General features: G+C 45.2%; 1 protein-coding gene and 2 pseudogenes across 1 annotated transcript; 2 read left to right on the top strand and 1 right to left on the bottom strand.

The window, feature by feature from the left end:
* Nucleotides 1-5,010, top strand: part of LOC112072729 (optineurin-like) — an 18,449-nt pseudogene extending 13,439 nt beyond the window's left edge.
* Nucleotides 5,011-10,210: 5,200 nt separating this feature from the next.
* LOC112072728 (protein MCM10 homolog) lies at nucleotides 10,211-17,051 on the top strand (annotated as a pseudogene).
* A 539-nt stretch (nucleotides 17,052-17,590) lies between these two features.
* On the bottom strand, nucleotides 17,591-20,989 carry ucmaa (upper zone of growth plate and cartilage matrix associated a). The gene is made up of 5 exons (XM_024140114.2): nucleotides 20,908-20,989; nucleotides 20,630-20,695; nucleotides 20,446-20,541; nucleotides 18,535-18,633; nucleotides 17,591-18,150 (listed from the first exon to the last, which is right to left on the bottom strand). The coding sequence occupies exons 1-5, from the start codon at nucleotides 20,963-20,965 to the stop codon at nucleotides 18,062-18,064; spliced, it is 408 nt and encodes a 135-aa protein (XP_023995882.1). The 5' UTR covers nucleotides 20,966-20,989; the 3' UTR covers nucleotides 17,591-18,061.
* Between the last annotated feature and the right edge of the window lie 563 nt (nucleotides 20,990-21,552).

Raw genomic sequence — 21,552 nt, 5'->3', positions numbered from 1 at the left:
GGAGTTGAGATCATCTTGGTCGGTCTCTGATAGTTTAGGTAGTGAGATTCCCTCTAGGAAGGAATGGAGTTCTGCCTTCGTATGTTCTCTCTCAGAAGTATATAGTTTGCAGTAAAAATTATGAAAAGTTAAATTTATATATTTTGGGTCATATGTGACCTCGTCCTCTGCTGTTCAGATAGAGCAGAGCGTTCAATCATGGCTGACTGTTTGCTTACCAATTAAAAGAAGAGCAATCTACTAGGCCTATTGCTTTACTCATTGTATTTCGGTTTAGTAAAGAGAACTTTTCTTTTTTATCTCCCGAGTATAGTTCAAGTTCAGTTTGGAGATTCACAGTGGTGTCTGACGTTGGTTTTCAGCGGTTGATTACTCTTGCTGAACCCCGGGACAGGATCAAAGATGAGAAATTATTTCGCACAGAAATGCTAGATAAAACCCATGAAAGAGTTGTGAAGAATCTGGTGGCACCAGTCAACGCTCCACACACGACATTCACAACTGYCTGCTGGTCAGGCACTACAGAGTCCCTCAGTTTGGCTTTGGCTGCTTTAAGTTGACTCCAGGAGATGCTGTCTGGGGATTGTTTATGTACTTTTTCACAGCGTTCCAGCTCCCTCTCAAGATCTAGCCTGTGTGCTTCCATTGCTTTTTTCTTAGAGGAAGCATATGCAATTAGATGACCTCTTAGTGTGGCTTTAGCAGCGTCCCACATTGTGGCCGGAGAAACAGGAGAATCTTTGTTGTCTTGTGTGTAGTTGTCTATCCATGTAGTTACCAATGTATGGAAAGCTTTGTTTGATAACATGGAGGTGTTGAATTTCCAGCTCTTTGACCTGTTTTTGCAGAGGTCAAAGGGGAGGTGGACAAAGGCGTGATCTGAAAGTGCTATGGGTCCGATTGTACACGAGGCTGAATTTATGAAACTCTRTGGAATAAAAATGTAATCTATACGGGAGTAGGTGTTATGGACATTAGAGTAGTATGTATAGTCCATAGATGAGCTATTAGTCTCTCTCCAGATATCTATCAGTCCCATCTCTTTAGTAAGAGTTCAACATCTTTGCAGATCTGGGATTTGTGGTGGGGACTTGAGATGATTTGTCTAGGGTTGGGTTGAGGGTACAATTAAAATGTCCGGCCATCACGCCAAAGGAAACACAATGCTCATTGAACAGGGTTATCATTTTCGACATGAAAGCAGGACTATCTGTGTTAGGGGCGTATATGTTTAAGATAGTAATTGGTTGTACATACAGTGATCCAGTTATGAAAATAAATCTCCCCTCCGGATCAGATATGTTTTTGTCAATTATGACTGGAACATTCTTATGGATAAGTATGGCTGTACCTCTACTGTTGGATTTGAAAGATGAGAAATACACCTGTCCCACCCAAGCTCTGCGGAGTTTGGCATGTTCGGCATCAGAGGTGTGTCTCTTGTAATAGCGCGATGTCCTCTTGCTCCTGGCTAATGGTGCTAGCTTTTTCCGCCGCTAATGCTCGAGTCCAGGTAAAAATGTCACCTGTAATGTCACCGCCATGACCTTTTGACTGAAGCTAAAGGAGTTTAAACGTAAAGTGGAGGTAGATTAGGAATTGGAAACTATTGTGCGGAGCTCTTAGTTCATACGGCCATCTCGTTCAGGGGTCACGGTGATCCCCTTCTCATACATTTTAAAGAACATTGAATATGAACATTTTTAACCAATACACTACATTCTGTTGATGGCATTCACATTAATCTGTACAACAATACAACCACGCCTTGTAATCATTGACACGTATAGACAAATGTTTTGTGTGTCCCCATCTGTGAATATATGTGTCATTTTAAATAATGTGTGTGTGTGTGCTTTTTTTTTTGTCCAGGCGGAGGTGTACTCTCTTGACTTCTACGCAGAGCGAGCAGCTCGGGAGAAGATTCACGAGGAGAAGGAACGTCTGTTTGCTCAGCTGGAGTTTGTCAAGAACAGAACACTCAGTTACAGGACGAGGTGGACTCACTGGGCAGGTGCGCATCAGATTACATATTGATAATATGATCACAGACTGGTCATATTAGGTTCGTTCTGCCATTTTGGATCCACCGCCTGACTACAACTGGTTTCTGTAGGCAATATCTGAGCGATATGCAGAGAAGACACATGCCACGTGGAGGCAACATGCAGGGAGCAGAGGTACAGGACAGTACATGCTTTAAGTCATTCACCTTGCTGAGACAGCAGGGCTCAAGCCAGGGCACATCATATTGTTTTCTGCCAATTAAATGTTATCTCGTATTATTCGATCACAAACACTCTGCTCCTCCTCATCCATCTCAATTATTTACAACAATGATAATTACATAATTTATGCTGTGTGTGTGTGTGTGTACAGTTGAGAATGACACAATATTAATTTCCACAAGTTTGCTGCTTCAGTGTCTTTAGATATTTTTGTCAGATTGTTACTTTGGAATACTGAAGTATAATTACAAGCATTTCATAAGTGTCAAAGGCTTTTATTGACATTACATGAAGTTGATGCAAAGAGTCAATATTTGCAGTGTTGACCCTTCTTTTTCAAGACCTCTGCATCCACCTGGCATGCTGTCAATTAACTTCTGGGCCACATCCTGACTGATGGCAGCCCATTCTTGCATAATCAATGCTTGGAGTTTGTCAGAATTTGTGGGTTTTTGTTTGTCCACCCGCCTCTTGAGGATTGACCACAAGTTCTCAATGGGATTAAAGTCTGGGGAGTTTCCTGGCCATGGACCCAAAATATCGATGTTTTGTTCCCCAAGCCACTTAGTTATCACTTTTGCCTTATGGCAAGGTGCTCCATCATGCTGCTTTACTGTTGGCATGACACAGGACTGATGGTAGCGCTCACCTTGTCTTCTCCGGACAAGCTTTTTTCCAGATGCACTAAACAATCGGAAAAGGGATTACCCCAGTCCTCAGCAGTCCAATTCCTGTACCTTTTGCAGAATATCAGTCTGTCCCTGATGTTTTTCCTGGAGAGAAGTGTCTTCTTTGCTGCCCTTCTTGACACCAGGCCTTCCTCCAAAAGTCTTCGCCTCACACCTGCCTGCTGCCATTCCTGAGCAAGCTCTGTACTGGTGGTGCTGCAAACCCGCAGCTGAATCAACTTTAGGAGACGGTCCTGGCTCTTGCTGGACTTTCTTGGGCGCCCTGAAGCCTTCTTCACAACAATTGAACCGCTCTCCTTGAAGTTCTTGATGATCTGATAAATGGTTTATTTAGGTGCAATCTTACTGGCAGCAATATCCTTACCTCTGAAGCCCTTTTTGTGTAAAGCAATGATGACGGCACGTGTTTCCTTGCAGGTATCAATGGTTGACAGAGGAAGAACAATGATTCCAAGCACCACCCTCCTTTTGAAGCTTCCAGTCTGTTATTCGAACTCAATCTGCATGACAGAATGATCTCCAGCCTTGTCCTCGTCAACACTCACACCTGTGTTAACGAGAGAATCACTGACATGTCAGCTGGTCCTTTTGTGGCAGGGCTGAAATGCAGTGGAAATGTTTTGGGGGGATTCAGTTCATTTGCATGGCAAAGAGGGACTTTGCAATTAATTGCAATTCTTCTGATCACTCTTCATAACATTCTGAAGTATATGCAAATTGCCATCATACAAACTGAGGCAACAGACTTTGACAAATATTAATTTTCATTCTCAAAACTTTTGGCCACGACTGTATATAAGGGTAATATCGTTACCATACCACTGTGTGTCTGATAGGTGGTGATGCCAGGGACTGGCAGCAGCAGGGGAATATACCGGAGCACGTCTGCCCCAAGTGTAACGAGATCCTACCAGACCTGGACAGCCTGCAGATTCACATCATGGACTGCATCATCTGAGTCTTCATCATCGTCATCATCCCATTTATGGCAGAGTAAAATGCAGCCTTTATGCTCTAAAAAGTGCATTTATTTTGCAGTTCACGGCTTTGTTGCTCTGGTCTATGTTTTAGAACATAGAACTATAATATAAAATGTATTCTTATAGTGCACAACTGGACACATTATTTTTTTTGTTAGAGGGGCAAAAAACATCCTGTAAAATGTATCACGTTTAATATACTGTTAGGTGATAAATGGAGAACTGGAATTTGTATTTCAAGTTTGGTAACTTGTTTATTTTCTCATGACAGCTGTCTGTCACAGTTTAGAATTAACTCTTTAGCAAGAAACAATTTGGTTTATTAAATGCTTATTATGGATTTTCGGGTGGTTCAATTTAATCAAGCTGTAATTCTGTTTCGATGAAGGTTATGAATAGATTATGATTACAGCATAGACATTTCCTTTTGAATAATTCAACAGAGGGAAGGATGCCCAAGACYGTTTGTTTTTTGTAAATGTATATTGCACATACATTTTATCCATCGTCGTCATGGTTTGTACATGTATAATTAAACCTATGTAGCCTGCAGGAAGTATGACTATGCAAGGGAGTGTGTACTGTATTAACTAACTAACTTCTGTATTGTTAGGATTGCGTCAATTCAATCTGGTATAAGGATAAGTATGACAATGAGTCCCCAATTGTATGCTATGTATTATTTATTAACTAAGCAATAAATGGCAAATGCAATTTTCGTATATACGGGTTCAATGTATCATCACGCAGGATAAAACAGGGAACTGGGCAACACCCCAAAACCCCTCCCCTATATACTTTAACAGAGTTAGTTCTTGCTTCAGAGCAAGCCTGTTAGAGTAGAGGTCCAGTGTGGTTTAGACTTACTGGCCTATCGCTGGTGTTGGCGCTTAAGCTAGTCCAGCCCCTTAGCGCTCCGGAGGGTTCGCTGTTATCTTGATAGAGTGTTGCTGTCTTGCCCCACACCCCTGTTGTTGCATTCACAGTTCCTGTTTTCTTGTCTTTTCGGTACTTTTCCATCCTTGCTACCCCTCGTGAAATGCACCCCTCCCCTCCCAAGATTAGTCAAGTCATGCTATATGTTTAGCCACACTTTGTTGCACAATTATAACACACACACANCAACACCCCAAAACCCCTCCCCTATATACTTTAACAGAGTTAGTTCTTGCTTCAGAGCAAGCCTGTTAGAGTAGAGGTCCAGTGTGGTTTAGACTTACTGGCCTATCGCTGGTGTTGGCGCTTAAGCTAGTCCAGTCCCTTAGCGCTCCGGAGGGTCCGCTGTTATCTTGATAGAGTGTTGCTGTCTTGCCCCACACCCCTGTTGCATTCACAGTTCCTGTTTTCTTGTCTTTTCAGCAATTTTCCATCCTTGCTACCCCTCGTGAAATGCACCCCTCCCCTCCCAAGATTAGTCAAGTCATGCTATATGTTTAGCCACACTTTGTTGCACAATTATAACACACACACATGTTCAATGTACTTATCACTCCCCCACATACAATCAATAAAACTCAGACCTCACAGTATCCAGATGTATTTACAAATCCTGTGATTCTGTAAAATAATGAAAATATGTAATAAAGGTGTTATTGGTACAGTAGGCTGTGTCTGTCTGTCTTTGTTGCACACACATCTAGAATATAAAACTCGGATTGCACCTGAAAAAATGCAACATGAGAGTACCCACCATGGATATAGAACAGAATCTGCTTTATATCTATGGTATAAAGCAGCTCGAGTTGCAACAAACTGGACAGTTTTATCTCTTAATTCAAAGACTCAATCATGGACACTTACTGACAGTTGTGTCTGCTTTGCGTGATGTATTGTCTCTACCTTCTTACCCTTTGTGCTGTTGTCGGTGTCCAATAATGTTTCTACCATGTTGTGTTGCTACCATGTTGTGTTGTTGCCATGCGATGTCTTAAGTCTCTCTTCATGTTGTGTTGTCTCTTGTCGTGATGTGTGTTTTGTCATTTAAAAAAATATATAATGCCGTCATTGTAAATAAGAATTTGTTCTTTTAACTGATTTGACTAGTTAAATATCTTCAGATGTTTGTTCCGTCAGTGCAATCCGGGTTCTTTGGGACAGTAATCTAACATCTAACTCTTATCTTAACCATTCAAATTCAATATTGTCTTGATCCCGGATCCCGGATAGCACAAACCATGTTTGTTGACATTCACCAACTTTGTGTATATATTAGCACAGCGGCTGTTGCCTATATTTAAATGAGCCATGCCTACTTTAGAGACACCAGTCAATAAAATGAAATAAACGTATCAAATAATGTGTATAATTTCTAATTTCATGTCAACTAAGTATACATTTTTCTAGGATTTTATTGGCGATATGCGAGTAATTTGCAGCGGTGTAAAGTCGTTTTTTGGGGTATCTGTATTTTACTTTACTATTTGTATTTTAGACAACTTTTACTCCTCTACATTACTAAAGAAAATAATGTACTTTCTACTCCATACATTTTCCCTGACATCCAAAAGTAATCGTTACATTTGGAATGTTTAGGACAGGAAAATAGTCTAATTCACGCACTTAAAGAGAAAATCCCCAGTCAACCTTACTGCCTCTGATCTGTTGAACTGACACAAATGCTTTGTTTGTAAATCATGTCTGGGGGTTGGAGTGTGACTATATGTATAACATTTTTTTTTAAACAAGAAACCCGTGCCGTCAGGTGTGCTTAATATAAGAAATTTGAAATGATTTCGATACTTAAGGTATCTTTACTTTTACTAAAGTATGACAATTGGGTAGTTTTTCCACCCCTGGTGATCTGTGAGTGGAAACGTCTACCACAAATTCTTTGGACAGGCAAAATAACATTCAATATTCTATTTGATCGGGGTCCTTCTTTTGGTGCCAGATTTCAGTTCTTTCTCAGTAGTAATTTGAAGAAACGAAGATAGCTAGCTAGAGAAGTGACTGAAACCATCAAATAAGGTGAACAATATAATTATTTGCAAGAAAATGTCGTTTTCTTGGTTACTACACAAAAAGTATACAATCGACAACGTAATTTGACCCGAAGTGACCTTCATTWCCTCAAAGTGGCATTGTTGCTTGCCGTGTGATACACACTGTCACTGCTTGCTACGTTGACGTTGCTACCCCGGATTTCGCACTGCCGGGAGTGGAGATCATATTCATCATTTGTTTTCTAGCTTGCTGTACGCTTTGTTGCGAGTATAAGCAGTGTGGGAAATATATGGCTTTGAACAAAACTATAACAGTGTGTGTGTGTCAGGTGATGATGACCTGGACCTTCTAACAGATGCTGGCTGAGAACGAGGCTGGAGAGGAGCAGCAGGGCTAGCAGGAAGCAGACGGACAACCTAGCATGATCTGTTGACAACATGATGAAGATACAGGGAGGCTGCGAGAGGGATTGAAGGATGGAGAAGCTGGGTGTGCCCTCTGGAGATGTGGAGGCATTGAAGAGAGAAGAAGTAAACCCACACCGTCATGTAGGGAAGGCTCCGGACAACCTCAATAAATCCCAAGAAGGTTTACAAGGTTTGTCCACAAGGAGTTCAGTACTTCAAAAATGATTATGATAGCGCTATAGCATAGCATTAACGCCTATAGTATGTATAGAGTAAATGTTTCTAAAATGCAGATACCTTCTCTTAAAGTATGTCAGCTCCACCGCTGTCTCCTTTTCTTTTTAATTCATGGCAACTTTCTGGTTTAATCATATCTGTTGTGTTCTGTGGTTCCAGAGAGCTGGGGCGTATTCAGGAGCAAATGCAGAGGCAGCAGCTAGAGGCCTCCCAGAAGAGCTCTACAGCCACCTTTACCACAAACAGCATCCCAGGAACAAAGGCACCTTCTAAACGAAACTCCCTCACAGAGTCCCCCCAAACAGGCTCCTCCAAGCCAGTTCGTCCCACACAGAAGACCAACACCCAAGCCCGTATTACTTTCAGACGTTTTTTTAGCCCAGTAGTTCCATTTGAGTTTCAGAGTTGTATTCTCATCAAAGTCTAGGCTGACCATACAGGAACACAGTGGTGACACCATGTCATATAAGAAGCATCTGTGTCAAGTGAAATGGGTGAGGTGGTGGATGTGTGTTTTAAAGAATCTCTTCATCTGTTGTTTTTGACAGTAGGAAAGCCTCGTCTGCCCCAGACCGAGAGCCGGCACCAAGCTACAGGAGTCCTCCGACTTCACCGCTCAGCTCAAAAACGCTGACCTGTTAAACGCAAAGGTCAAAGGACACTCTCACCAGGTCCAGCCCAGCGCTACAGCAGCCGCTACAGACACCAGAGGTCCACTGGTGGAGATTAAGACTCACAGCTCCTTCCACCAATAGCAAGCAGTAGTAGACCAACAATACTGTACGTTCATCACTACCTTCCCAGTCCAACGCTGCGCAGCCCTGTCCTGCCGTACGACAGCAGCCAACCCCTTCCATCTCTCCCTAAAGACGACCCATCGAGAAGTACTCTGGACTGAGGTCAGAGCACACACACACACACCTCTCTCGCACACGCACTCATCTACCTATAACACACACAAACACTCCAAGGTTTCTTATCCAAGCTCGATCTGGATTCTGATTGGTTTCGTTGGTTTCAGGCGACCACGCGTGTCCTCCACAGAGATGGATCGTATAAGATGCCGACCGCAAACTGATCCGGCTCTCCCAGTTGCCTGAGCGCCTGGCCCGGGAGAAGAAACTGGACTGCGGCTGAGGTCACCTTCGCTGTGCTGTCAACAAAGCCACACCACAGAGCAACAGCAGTGTAATACCAGAATTACCCTCTATATCACAGGAGGTTGGTGGCACTTAATTGGGGAGGACGGCTCGTGGTAATGGATGGAGCGGAGTAGTGGAATGGTATCAAATACATCAAACATATAGATTCCATGTGTTTGATACCATTCCATTTGCTCCATTCCGGCCATTATTATGAGCCTCAGCAGCCTCCACTCTCTATACTGTATACCAACATGCAACTCAACATCTACAGTAGGTCACTGATCATGTGGTTTTATTGACATGGACACTCAGGACTCCAGAAGTATGTAAGGTTGACCAATGTTCAATAAAATAAGTCATTGACTTGATAAGACGTGGGTCAACCTATTCATTCAGATGGGTCAGAGATGGCAGCGCAAAGACTTGTCTCCCTCCCTCCGCTCACAGGTTTAAGACGTCAGCATCTGGAAGCTGTCTGACCTCCATGACCTGGAAGTGTACGTTGTCTCTCTTCCTGTTTGGGGAGTGCATAAGAGCACTGGAAGACTGAGCCAGGCACCATGGGCATCCTCAACCCCAACCCCATGAAGGCCAAAGACGATATGACGGGGTGAGTGTGTGTGTCTGTGTTAACTTCTCTTAGTGTGTGTTGTGTGTGTGTCTGTGTTTACTTCTCTAGTATGTGTGTGTGTGTCTGGTTACTTTCTCTGTAGTGTGTGTGTGTGTGTCTGTGTTTTACTTCTCTGTGTGTGTGTGTGTGTCTGTGTTTACTTTCTCTGTAGTAGTGTGTGTGTGTCTGTTTACTTTCTCTGTAGTGTGTGTATGTGTTGTGTTCTCACCATCACTCTATCTTCTCCCCCAGGTGTCTCTGTCGGTGGACCACCATCAGAAGGGTTGTTGATGGGGGAGCTCAGGACTATGGCACCTGTAAGGCAGCCAAGAAAACGGAGACCCTGCTCTCAGATTGTCAACCTGGTGGGTTTGCCTTTGCATCCAGAAACACACGCAACCTGAACGCTCAACAGCTCCTCCTCCACTCTCTGACCACACTGACCCTCAGAAACCGACCTAAAGGCTATCGGTGTCATTCATATTTACTGTGTCAGTCATATACCACCGCCAAATAGAGAGGACATTTGAGAACTTGTAAGTGACATCGTTAAAGCGTTTCTCTGCAGTAGGAGGGTGTAGAACTGTTGTCCTGTGCTATCTCTCTCTCCTGCAGTAGGAGGGTGTAGGACTGTTGTCATGTTGCCATCTCTCTCTCTGCAGTAGGAGAGTGGTGGACTGTTTGTCATGTGCTATCTCTCTCTCTCTGCAGTAGGAGAGTGTAGGACTGTTGTCATGTGCTATCTCTCTCTCTGCAGTAGGAGGGTGTAGGACTGTTGTCATGTGCTATCTCTCTCTCTGCAGTAGGAGAGTGTAGGACTGTTGTCATGTGCTATCTCTCTCTCTCTGCAGTAGGAGGTGTAGGACTGTTTCATGTGCTATCTCTCTCTGCAGTATGATGAGTGCCAGTACCACGTCAAGGCCCATGTATAAGAAGATGACCCAGCGGCCGCAGCTGCAGTCGTCTTTCTCAGGGATCACGGAAGGTCAAGGAGAGGTCAACACCTGAAGGAACGACTGTGTCAGACCGGCTTCCACTACGGCGGCTTGATCTCACCAGCCTGCGCTGCCGCACTGTGTTTGTGTCACAGTGAATATTGTGTGCATTTGTGTTGTTGGTTGTTCAGTGTGTTTACCTATGTAAGCGTCAGTCATCTCTAAGCAGTTCTTCCATTAGTGCCAGTAATCAGCCATTACAGACTCATTTTCAATCGGCTACTTTTTTCCACTTCATATTAAGTAGGCAACTTTTCATTTGAGTTTCAATTGCTAGTCCGTCAAGCATCTCCCACTAGAATGAAAGATATGCATTTCTAGTGATCTATTGATAGGATAGGGCCTGTCAGTCACAAAGCGAGCAATGACAGGGAAATGCAGTCTCTGTCTGTCCCGCCTCCCGGTACAATTTGTGCTCACTGTGGTTGGTTGCAGTCAGATTTCTTTACACAGAGGGAGAGAGCATGGTGGTCGTGAATTTGCACGTCCCACGTAATGTAAGTGGTAATGATGAGTCGAAACCCACTTAGCCAAATTATTGTTTTCTGGCAGATTCATTTATTTATTTTATTTTGCGTGTTTCACATAGCCAGTCACGCGGAGTCGTGGCGCATTGGCTATTAAATGTGCGTATTAACACCTGACCAGCAGTGTTGACTCGTTTATTAAAGGTGTCGAACTGTCTTGAATAAAGTCTCCTGTATCCTTGCCATTCATTAATCCTGCAACGTGATTATATGTCCGTGGTGTCGCATCAGACAAGTAAACCGAAAGACTTTCCTAGGTTTCCTTTGCTAGGATGTCGGCATTTGCCAGACGGTGATTCTAAAGTGAGTGACCGGTGTCGTCGGTCAGTGTAGCCTACCCAATGGCATCGTTGAGAGAGTCTGTCATTCTGACTCCCTTATTTGCATAGGCTACTGTAAGAAATTGTATAGATACTGGTAACTTGTTTTAACCACTTCTCAACATAAGCTATTCTTGGCACAACATGCACCCATTCCCACTACTTTGTCAGACCCACACACACATCCCCTCTCCCCATGAATAGGGCCTGTGAAAACAAACGCACATGCAGGATGCCTTTGGATGTGACTAGTACAAAGAACTGTGTGAAAAGCCAATGGAATGTCGACATCAGGCCGAACAGGACTACCCACGACCCAGATCGACCAATCGGAAGCCAGACTTCAAGATCAACCTACTTTGCTAGTTGTCTAATAATCTGTATGTACTTGTGGAGCGGCCTCTTCTCCGACGATTTCATAAGAATCTGACAGAAAGGGCCGTGCACGTTTTTGCCTGATATCTTTACACTTGAATAAAACGGCCTTATATAAAATTATCCACCTCGTCCTATGTCTCCACTTGGTCTCCTGTCTCCAGTAAACGTTTATCAACACTACTGTAGGCCGAGTCTTTTTGGAGAGATGATCTACAGGTAAAGTGTGAAAACATTTGATGAAGATGGTGAACCATCACTGCAGGGACGTTAGGTGTGGAGAGAAGCATTCTGGTCCAAATATGATAATTAGGGCCCCCTCACGGAATCCAGGCATTTAAAACAATTCAACAATATTCAATCATTATTGACCTTAGTAGGGAATTAACTAAATGTATTGAATATGTATTCATTTGCCCAAGATTATCATATACATGAACAGATGCAATACCACAACACATTTATCTACTCTGGGAGGTAAACTCGATAATTTGTTCAATAATTTCGCTGTGTATTTCAGATAGAATCAAGGTGTTAGACCATAGGTCGATCACCAAATATTTCTGTAGAAAAAGCCAACGAACGACAAAGGCTTGCGCTCCTTTTTTAAATTGTTTGAGCTGTTGCCGGTAGGTGCACTTGATTCAAAAGTCCTGCGCACTGGGTAAATCTTCCCGTGAGACAAACTTTGGCGGACCGGTGTTGTGCCGAAAATCTCCCCCCTGCCTGAATCCCCCTCTTCGCGTTCTTCATTTCTGCGACTTGCTTGCAGTTGAGATTTATGCTTTTCACTCCGTTGTCAGTTCAGCCTACATTTCACTGATCTTAGTAGTTTCCTGTTTGGTTATTTGTTTTAAGTGTACGTGGCGGTTCTCGCTTGTATGGCGCCCCGTACCTCCCTGGGCGGCTGCCCATGTCGCCCGTACCCAAATCCGCTACTGATTTTGTTTTAGCCTATAAATAAATATTCTAGCCAAAATTCGTCATGTCTGAAAGTGTAAGGATAATAATACATTAACATACATTAATTATTCATTTCGGTTGCCTATCCTGATGTGAAGTTTGTTCTATAGAAAGTATTTGACTCTGATGTGTATCACAGAAAGTATTTGACTCTAGCCACAAAATTAAGGAGATTAAAGGGGTGGGGGATTTTCGGCACAACACCGGCAAATCTGTGACTAAATCGAGTGCATCTACTTTGCTGCCCAATCAGTTAGCTCAAATCACCGTGGCTCCAGAGCTTCCATGACCCTGGCCACAGCCAAGTTTAAAGGCTAGTAGCCTACGTCAGATTTAATCACTTTTAAAACCATGACCACAGAGAGAATGTCAACGAATACAACAAAGAGCTGCTGTTTTTATGAGTGAGCACTGTCACTTTTTAATTCATCACTATTACAAAACGTGCTTCTCCGTACTTCCGCTCGGGCTGCAGCTGCAATGCATGATAGCCAAGTATCGATAGCCCTGCGTTTTATTATTTAGCAGCTCGTCGTGTCGATTTTAATATCGAGGAATATTTCACTTTCTCTTGTCACAGGAACAACATGAATGTGCATGTGGGAGATGCAGTGCGACTCGAGTTTCGCCATCAGGTGGAAGACGTGTCCCCCTGGTCAGTCTCACCGGAGGAAAGGAAGGAGAGAGCAGGGACCGTGAGAGGCGGTTGGGAAAAATAGTTTTAAACAGTCATCCAACTCTGAATTCCAAGTCGGAAACTCGGGCATCTTTCTAGAGCTCCGACTTTCTACCTGAAGATCAGTGACGTGGTGATTTGACCTCGTGACCATCAGATGCCAGGCCATCAGTCCAGTAAAGTAAAAAAAAAATATATATTTCAATTCATGCTCAGTGCCTCACAAATGCTAAACCAGCTTATCTATTTTTTTAAATCAAAGCTCAGGTTTTGAAATATAATATGGTCTGATTAACAATATTGCAGGCCAATTATATGCTATGATAATATGTTATGCAATTTGCCCAAACCTCATTCCTACAAAACGTTTGTGTCAGGTTAATGTAAAAGGCAGTAGATCTCAGCTTGTTTTTTGACTACAAAAGTGATCTTGACTTGAAAAGGTTGTGACCACTGTATAGACTGAGGCCATCCAAATAGAGCTCCTGGCTGGCTACTCTTTCTGTTTGCCTGGCTACTCGATGTAGTTGTGGAAAACACTGCTCTATGTGTTTGTCTGCGCTGTGAGTCAGTATGTGTGTGTTTGTATTGTGTTCACTTATGTACCTCTCCGTTCCTGTCTAGGTCTGCGTCTGGCCCTAAGCAGCCCACCCAGACCATGCTAGGAAACCTGTTTGTGAAGGGATCTGGCCAGCCAGGCCAAGAGACTGGTAAGACTGGGGAGATGGAGAGGGGTGAGAGAGGTTTAAGACTGGTGAGGGAGTGAGAGAGGGCGAAGAGACTGGGTAAGATGGAGAGAGTGAGAGGGGCGGAGAGACTGGGTAAGACTGGGGGAGGTGGAGGGGTGAGAGAGGTTTAAGACTGGGGAGCTGAGAGAGAGGTTTAAGACTGGGGGAGGTGGAGGAGTGAGAGGTAGCGAGAGAGTTTTAAGACTGGGGGGGTAGAGAGAGAGAGAGTTTAAACTGGGGTGAGGTTGGACGGGAGTGAGAGGGGGCGAGAGAGGTTTAAGACTAGGAGAGAGTGAGAGGGGGCGAGAGAGGTTTAAGACAGAGCACCAGTCTTATGTGTTTGATTGTTTTTCAGCCATGAAGTCTAACGAGGTGTCTTGCTGCTCAGATGACTTCAAGGACCTGTTARCCATGCCTACCCCGGGAGCCCTCCAACTGAAGAGACACCTCACCAAACCCCCAGGTAACTGCAAACCCATGAACACATCAGATGGGCCATCTGGAGACTGGAGAAGGAGAGCTTTAGAAGSAAAACTGTGTTTTTTACCTTGGTGTGTTTTCTCCCTGCTTGTCAATGCATTAGGATTACTGTATATCATCTTTCTCTCTTCTTCCACCTTCTCTCTCTTCCTCCCTCACTCCCCCAGGTTCCAAGGGCTCGGCCGGTGCAGGGGTCCAGTCCATCTCTCCCTCTGACCTCCTGAAGCAGCAGAAACAGCAGCAGAAGCAGCTCTTAGAGACCCGAGGACGCCGGGCAGAGGAGATCCAGCAGAGGGTCCTCCAGACCTCAGGCAGGGCGGGGGTCCCCGGGGCCTCTTCCCCCATCTAGAGGGGCCCTCCTGTCCCCCAAATCTGCCTCAGATGTCCCCAGAACCCCACCGCCCCCCACACCCCAACACTGGGGAGGGGTTTTAACGAGGGAGATGATATCTTGTTTTTTGACCACACCCCTCCTCCTCCCCCGACGGCACACAGCCTATCAGCAGCCAAGGTAGGTGGTGCTTATCCTATCACATGCTTTCATGCTTGGTGTACACTGTTGCGCTGTTGATTTGACTGTAGAATGTCATTAAGACGCTTGAGTTCAAAGGTCACAGAGAGGTTGGAGGTTAAAGGTGAAGCTGCCCCTCTTCTCTCTWGCTGGCTGCTCTGAAGAAGCTGAGAGTGAAGGGGGCTGGGCTGGCAAAAGAAGACCCCACCGCTGTGACGAGGAAGAGGAGCAGCAGCACTGACGTCACCACCAGGGTGCAGAAGAACCTGTCCTCGCCCGATGGTACACACACAGAGAGAGCGTCCCTGTTCTTAACCATCCTCTGATCTGCCTCTGTACAGGTGAACAGCTTGGGACCGAGGAGGAGGAGGAGCCAGCCCAGAAGAAGAGGCAGGAACAAATGGACTAGGTCCAATCAGGAGTTCAAGAAGATCCTCAACGCCAAGTCCTGCTACGGGCCGAGCTACAGGCGGTGAGTCAGCAATTCTGTAACCATAGCAGCCTAGTGTAACTGCTCCCTTCTCTGTGTAACACTGTAATGATTCAGTGTTATAATAGTTTTTCTCTCTTTAGGCGGAGTACCAGCTGCAGGAGTGCTACTTTGACCCCCTGGTGAAGAAGGAGGCGATGGAGGACAAGATGAGGAACATCAGAGAGRAGAAGTGTCGAGCCGTCAGCTGTAAAAGGTCCGATCACAGGTCTTATTCACTAGTGTCATCAGCTATCCTGCAGTTTAAATCACCAGTTAACCACCAAACCAACAGTTTTAGTCTGTTGAGTCAAAATCTACTCCATCGGGGATTTYAAACATCAGCTTTCCTTTACGGTAGTCAGATGAAAAGCCAGATGAAGGCCTCCTGGGTGGCGCAGTGGTCTAAGGCATCGCAGTGCTAGCTGTGCCACTAGAGATTCTGGGTTCGAGTCCAGGRTCTGRCGCAGCCGGCCGCGACCGGGAGACCCATGCGGCGGCGCACAATTGGCCCAGCGTCGTCCGGGTTAGTAGAGGGTTTGGCCGGCAGGGATGTTCTTGACCCATCGCGACTGTGGCGGGCAGGGCGCAGTGCACGCTGACGCGGTCGCCAGGTGTACGGTGTTTACTCCGAGACATTGGTGCGGCTGGCTTCCGGGTTAAGTGGGCATTGTGTCAAGAAGCAGTGCGGCTTGGCTGGGTTGTGTTTCGGAGGACGCACAGCTCTCGACCTTCGCCTCTCCCGAGTCCGTACGGGAGTTGCAGCGACGAGACAAGACTGTAACTACCAACTGAATACCACGAAATTGGGGAGAAAAGGGGGTTTAAATGAAAAGCCAGATGAAAGCCCCATCTCCTAGCACCTCAGAACAACTAGCAATCTAGACCGGTACGATTAACGGTCCCAATGGCATGATAGCAGATCAGGCAGACTGCTCAGAATTCTAATTCACCTACTATCAACATTATTTAATCATCCTGTCAGACCAATATAACTGTCTTGTCTCCAGTGTAAGTACACATACTTCAAGCCCGCTGATCGCTGTGTGGAGGACAAGCATGAGCTGCAGTGGCACGACGCCACCAAACGCTTCTTCAAGTGCCTCTGTGGACAGAGAGCCATCGCACTGGACCGCCTGCCACACAAACACACACACGCTACAGTCGAGGCGCTCACTCTCAAACACAATGCAGGTCACGTGCTACTGCGTTCATCAGATATGATAATGRTGCGTTCTCTATTGCAGTAACTGTGGCCTGTTGAAATGGGAAAGAGACGACATGTTGAAGGTAGGTGTCGCGTTTTAGTAGGTTTGGAGTTCAGATGGACCCAAAGCACTTCCTTCTCCCATCTGATTGGTCCTGGGTTTGACTACTACTTCCTGTTCCTGTCCACAGGAGAAGTCAGGGCCTAAGATAGCTGGGGAGCTGCTGAAGCCTCGYGGTGACGAGRAGCCCAAGTTCCTCAACGGCCTYCTGTAGTCCTCAGTCACTTACAATCACCTTRYTCYTTGTCTTCATCATATGAAGCGACTGCTGCTGGTGCTATTGGACTTTCTTGTGTTATATTTATCTGCGTGTTGTAGAGTGCTTTTTAAATGTCCTTTTAATGTTTGTTTTTTTACTGMGGATATAATTTGAAGTTGATTATGGATTTTAAATTGCTGTGTTTTGAATGGATTCAATTGTATTTCCGAATGAGATGTTTGTTGATCCCTCCTGCTGGCTTTGATGGGAATGTGCTGATTAAATCGTGCTGAGTAATTTACCAACCATCTCCCCCTTTTTCTGACTTGGGCTCGCTGGAAGAAATTGTCTCCTGTGCTATATTGCGTCCTTACAGTCTGAGGGAGTTTTAGAGACACCCAAAATAGTAACATGAGCTGGATAAAGAGAAGATCAAGTACGTCTGAACAAGGAGGCACTAGTTCAACTCCTGAGGTAGAGACCTGTTTGTCAGTGTCCTTATAGTTAAACTTCTCTACCTTCTCTTTCCCCCTCTGTCCTCTGCTCTCTGCCCAGTGCTGTCTAAAGTTGCAGCTGTGGAATGTTGGTAGTCTCGCATGGAATCCCGACATGAATCTCAGTCTGATGAGTTCCCCAGCACTCACTCGCACACTTTCATTTTATCATCCCTTCTTCAGCTTCCTTTCTCTTCACTCGCTCTTTCTCTACCCTCCTTCAACTCTCTTTCTCTCACACACACATTTAATTCAGGTTATGAATCTAGGTGCTTAAGAATTCACCCCCTGATTTAGTGACACTTACTGTAACAATGAGAAGCTCTATATATACCAAATATATAGGTGTGTGGTTCTGAATTACAGTTACAGGTTTCATAATTGTGATTACAGTTGGGTTACCATACAGAAAAGGCCGTACAGTTTGATACGCAGACAGATGTGAAAGATACACAGACCACACCAAACAGTACACCACACAGATACATGCACAAACATAGAGATTGAAATAAGCATGCATAGAAACACACAACCAATCACGACAGCCTCCTTTATCAAACATGACCTGCCAGTCTTTAATAGTTTTTAATATAAATGTTACAAAACTGTGTTTTATCTACATAATACTACCATTTTAAATGATTGAGTTTAATAGTTTTGTACGTAAACCTTTTAACTCCTAGGTGAGTGATGTTTTGGCCACCGCCCATGGTCTTGTTATGTCCGTCTGATAGGCTAGGTGTCTTAAGTGGCACAGGGTCCTGCCAATCACAGGCTGGTGCACTATGTTCTGATCTCCTTGGCCTATCGAGCATGCTCACCAACCGCGGGGATAGCGGGGGTAGAGTCCATCATAGTGGAACTCACGCCACTGCTCTGTCTTCTCCCGTGTCCTCTCATCCTGCTCTGTGGATGGAGAGAGGAGAAGAAGGGAAAGAGGGTTGAGGGTTTTTTGTTTGTGCCAACCTGCAGAGTGTAGAACGCGGAGGACTAAGAAAGTGTATTTCTGTCCTTCATGTGAAACACTTCGGTTTACTTATGTGGGAGAAAACACTTCCCAGTAACACAATAGGCACAAGAACTACCACAAACCCAACACATCCCTATACAGACGTGTGGTCAAAGTGTTCAGTGCAGCACACTGTGTGAAAACTGTGATTAGACTCTGTGATTACTGCAGATAAATCAAGCTGTGGCGTTTACCACTAAGAGGTATAAGGGTCTGAGTTTAACCAAATGGGCACTTATGGTTTTAAACCTCATCTTTGGAACAGAGTTAGTCGGTCTTACCATCGCGCTCCTCTTCCACATAGTTCTCAAACTCGTTCCTCTGTTCGTCATAGTACTCCCTCCTCCTCTCATCAGCTGACAGCCTTACCCTCTGCTCAGCTACGGAGGGAGGGAGGAGGGGGAAAAGAGAGGGAGAGATGGAAGAAGGTGTTATGGTCACAAAGGTAGAGTGAGAGGTGTTGTCTTAGTTACGTAATGAACCTCAAAGATGTTTGGCGCCAAACTTCCAACCTGTCCTCACCTCACACTTTCCTCACGCCACACTGCAGGCAGTCCAACTCTATCACACAGTTTTTGGGAGAGATACTGTACCTGTTGCTTTATATATACACACACACACACACACACACACACACACACACACACACACACAGAGGCCGGTGCTGTATACATTGGACACTAGCCCTCATTGGGGTACTCACAGAAGTTTTAAGGTGACATCACAATATTTTGGAGTACACACACACACTGAATAGTAGGTTGTTTTCTTACAAAACGGTCTGGTGGAATGAGGCTTTGCGGAATGGAAACTTTCTCAGGTACTAGACTTACTGGTTGGGTTCGCTATCTCTCCCTCTCTCTCGCTGTCTGATTCGCTATCTCTCCCTCTCCCTCTCTGTCTGATTCGCTATCTCTCCCTCTCCCTCTCTGTCTGATTCGCTATCTCTTCCCTCTCCCTCTCTGTCTGATTCGCTATCTCTCCCCCTCTCTCTCTGTCTGATTCGCTATCTCTCCCTCTCTCTCTCTGTCTGATTCGCTATCTCTCCCTCTCCCTCTCTGTCTGATTCAATTCAAAGGGATTTATTGGCATGAGAAACATATATTTACATTGCCAAAGCAAGTAAAATAAACAATCAAAAATTAACAATAAACATTACAATTTTCTAAGGGATAGAAACATTTCAAATGTCATATTGTGGCTATGTACAATGTTATAATGATGTGAAAATAGTTAAAGTACAAAAGGGAAAATAAATAAATATTGGTTGTATTTACTGGTTGCCCTTTCCTTGTGGCAACAGGTCACAAATCTCTCTTTCTCTCCCTCTCTCTGTCTCTCTGTCGTCGTGGCTGCAGACCTGCTCACGTGTCTTACTGTAACCCAATGACCAAGTTAACAGACCTTTCCATTATCCTCCTCAGGTTTCTTCTCTTTCTTTTCTCCCTCTCATTTCCTCTTGTTCTCTCTCTCTCTGTCTCTGCACTAGAATGGTTAATTGGTCCACACATTCCTGTCTCAGCTCCTGCAGTGCCTAACATTTTACCTGCGCATCACTCCACTAACACGGTCACAACAAAGTCGTATACACACATACACACACATTCACACATACCCTCATGCACACGCACACACACACACTTCTCTCCCTTCTCTCTCGTGCACACCCAGCGCCTTGGTGACTGGCTGGCAGGCGATATAAACAGTATTTTGAGAGAGAGAGAGAGGCTGCTCCATACTACCCTGTGACTCCTTTTGCTGCCTCCAGCCAGTTTGTGCATGCGTGCGTGCGTGCGTGCGTGCGTGCATGCGTGCGTGCGTGCGTGCGTGTCTGCCTGCGTGTGTGTGAAACAGATGGCTTCAAAAGCTTTTAAGCTTTTGGAGCAGCTGCTAGCGATTCACCTGTGGGAGATTTGGAGTCTTTAGTCTGGTTCACAGCCATGACCTCAAACCACACCACCCAACATTTTAATCCACAGATCATAAAATTAATAGACTTTGAGTACACACACCCACACACACACACCACCAGTCTCTACAGAGTGCTGTAAACCTCCCAAAACAAACTGTCCATAATGGCACCAGCAACTTCAACCACATGCAAACACTACCATCAGAAACCCGCATGCCCCCTGTCCTGCCCCTGCCCTGGCTCCATYGTAACGCCCCATAGTGARGGTAAACAGCCTCACCGAGGACCTCCGCCTCATGTTTGGCCGAGCGCCGACTACGCTTTTTGAAGAAGTTTGCTGCATCCGCCTCGGGCATGAAGACTCGCCGCGCTGACCCTGGGGGCAGAGGGTAGCAGGTAAGGGTCAAAGAGGGCCATTGGGGTCACTCAGGTTGGGGAGGGGGAATGGAACATATGACACTCACCTTTGGGCTCTGCAGCTTTTCCCTCTCTTCCATCTSTCACCGATGCACTCCGCACCCCGGTGGAGACTGGGAAAGACAGAGAGAGTTTTTTGTCAATTTTACACTTGAGCTAGGCCTCTTTCTAGAAATTCTGCACATGCACCTTTCAGAAAAGGTCTGAAAACATCAAACCTTCGCCATAATTTCTTTTTTTTAAAGTCACCCTCCACCTCCTCTACCACACCCTTCCTTGACCCCCCCCACCCCCCAGCATGTCAACCCCCTATCGTGGTACTTACGTGTGAGGATGAGGAGGGTGGCGAGCAGAGAGAGAAAGACCAGATGAGTCCAGGACATGATGAAGAATACAGTGAAGCAGCGCGCGAACAGTAAGTTATGAACTGAGAGAGGGGGGAGGGGGAGGGAGGGAGAGGGAGGGAGGAGAGAGTGGGTGTGAGAGAAAGAGAAGAGAAGGAGGGAGTTTGGAAGGGGACAGCTGGAATTTCATTGCCTAGAGGAGGGGGCCATGAAAATAACCTGAGCAGAATCTGTTTGTCGTTACTGAGAGAGCACTTAAGAACACACAGAAAAATCTGCCAGAGACTATATACAGGGGGGCACCGTACAGAGTCCATGTGTGGGGACCGGTTAGTGAAGGTAATATGTACATGAAGGTACAGTTATTTAAGTGACTATGCATAGATGACAACAACAGAGTAGCAGCGGTGTAAAAGAGGGGGAGAGGAGGGGGGGGGGGCAATTGCACATAGTTTGGGTAGCCATTTGATTAGGTGTTGAGGAGTCTTATGGCTTGGGGGTAGAAGCTGTTTAGAAGCCTCTTGGACCTAGACTTGGTGCTCCGGTACCGCTTGCCGTGTGGTAGAAAAAAGAACAGTCTATGACTAGGGAGAATTAGGGACAATTTTAAACTTCTAAACAAAATA

Source organism: Salvelinus sp. IW2-2015, unplaced genomic scaffold (assembly GCF_002910315.2).
Source record: "Salvelinus sp. IW2-2015 unplaced genomic scaffold, ASM291031v2 Un_scaffold2013, whole genome shotgun sequence".
NCBI classification, from domain to species: Eukaryota; Metazoa; Chordata; class Actinopteri; order Salmoniformes; family Salmonidae; genus Salvelinus; species Salvelinus sp. IW2-2015.
This window is presented reverse-complemented; position numbering and strand designations above follow the sequence as displayed.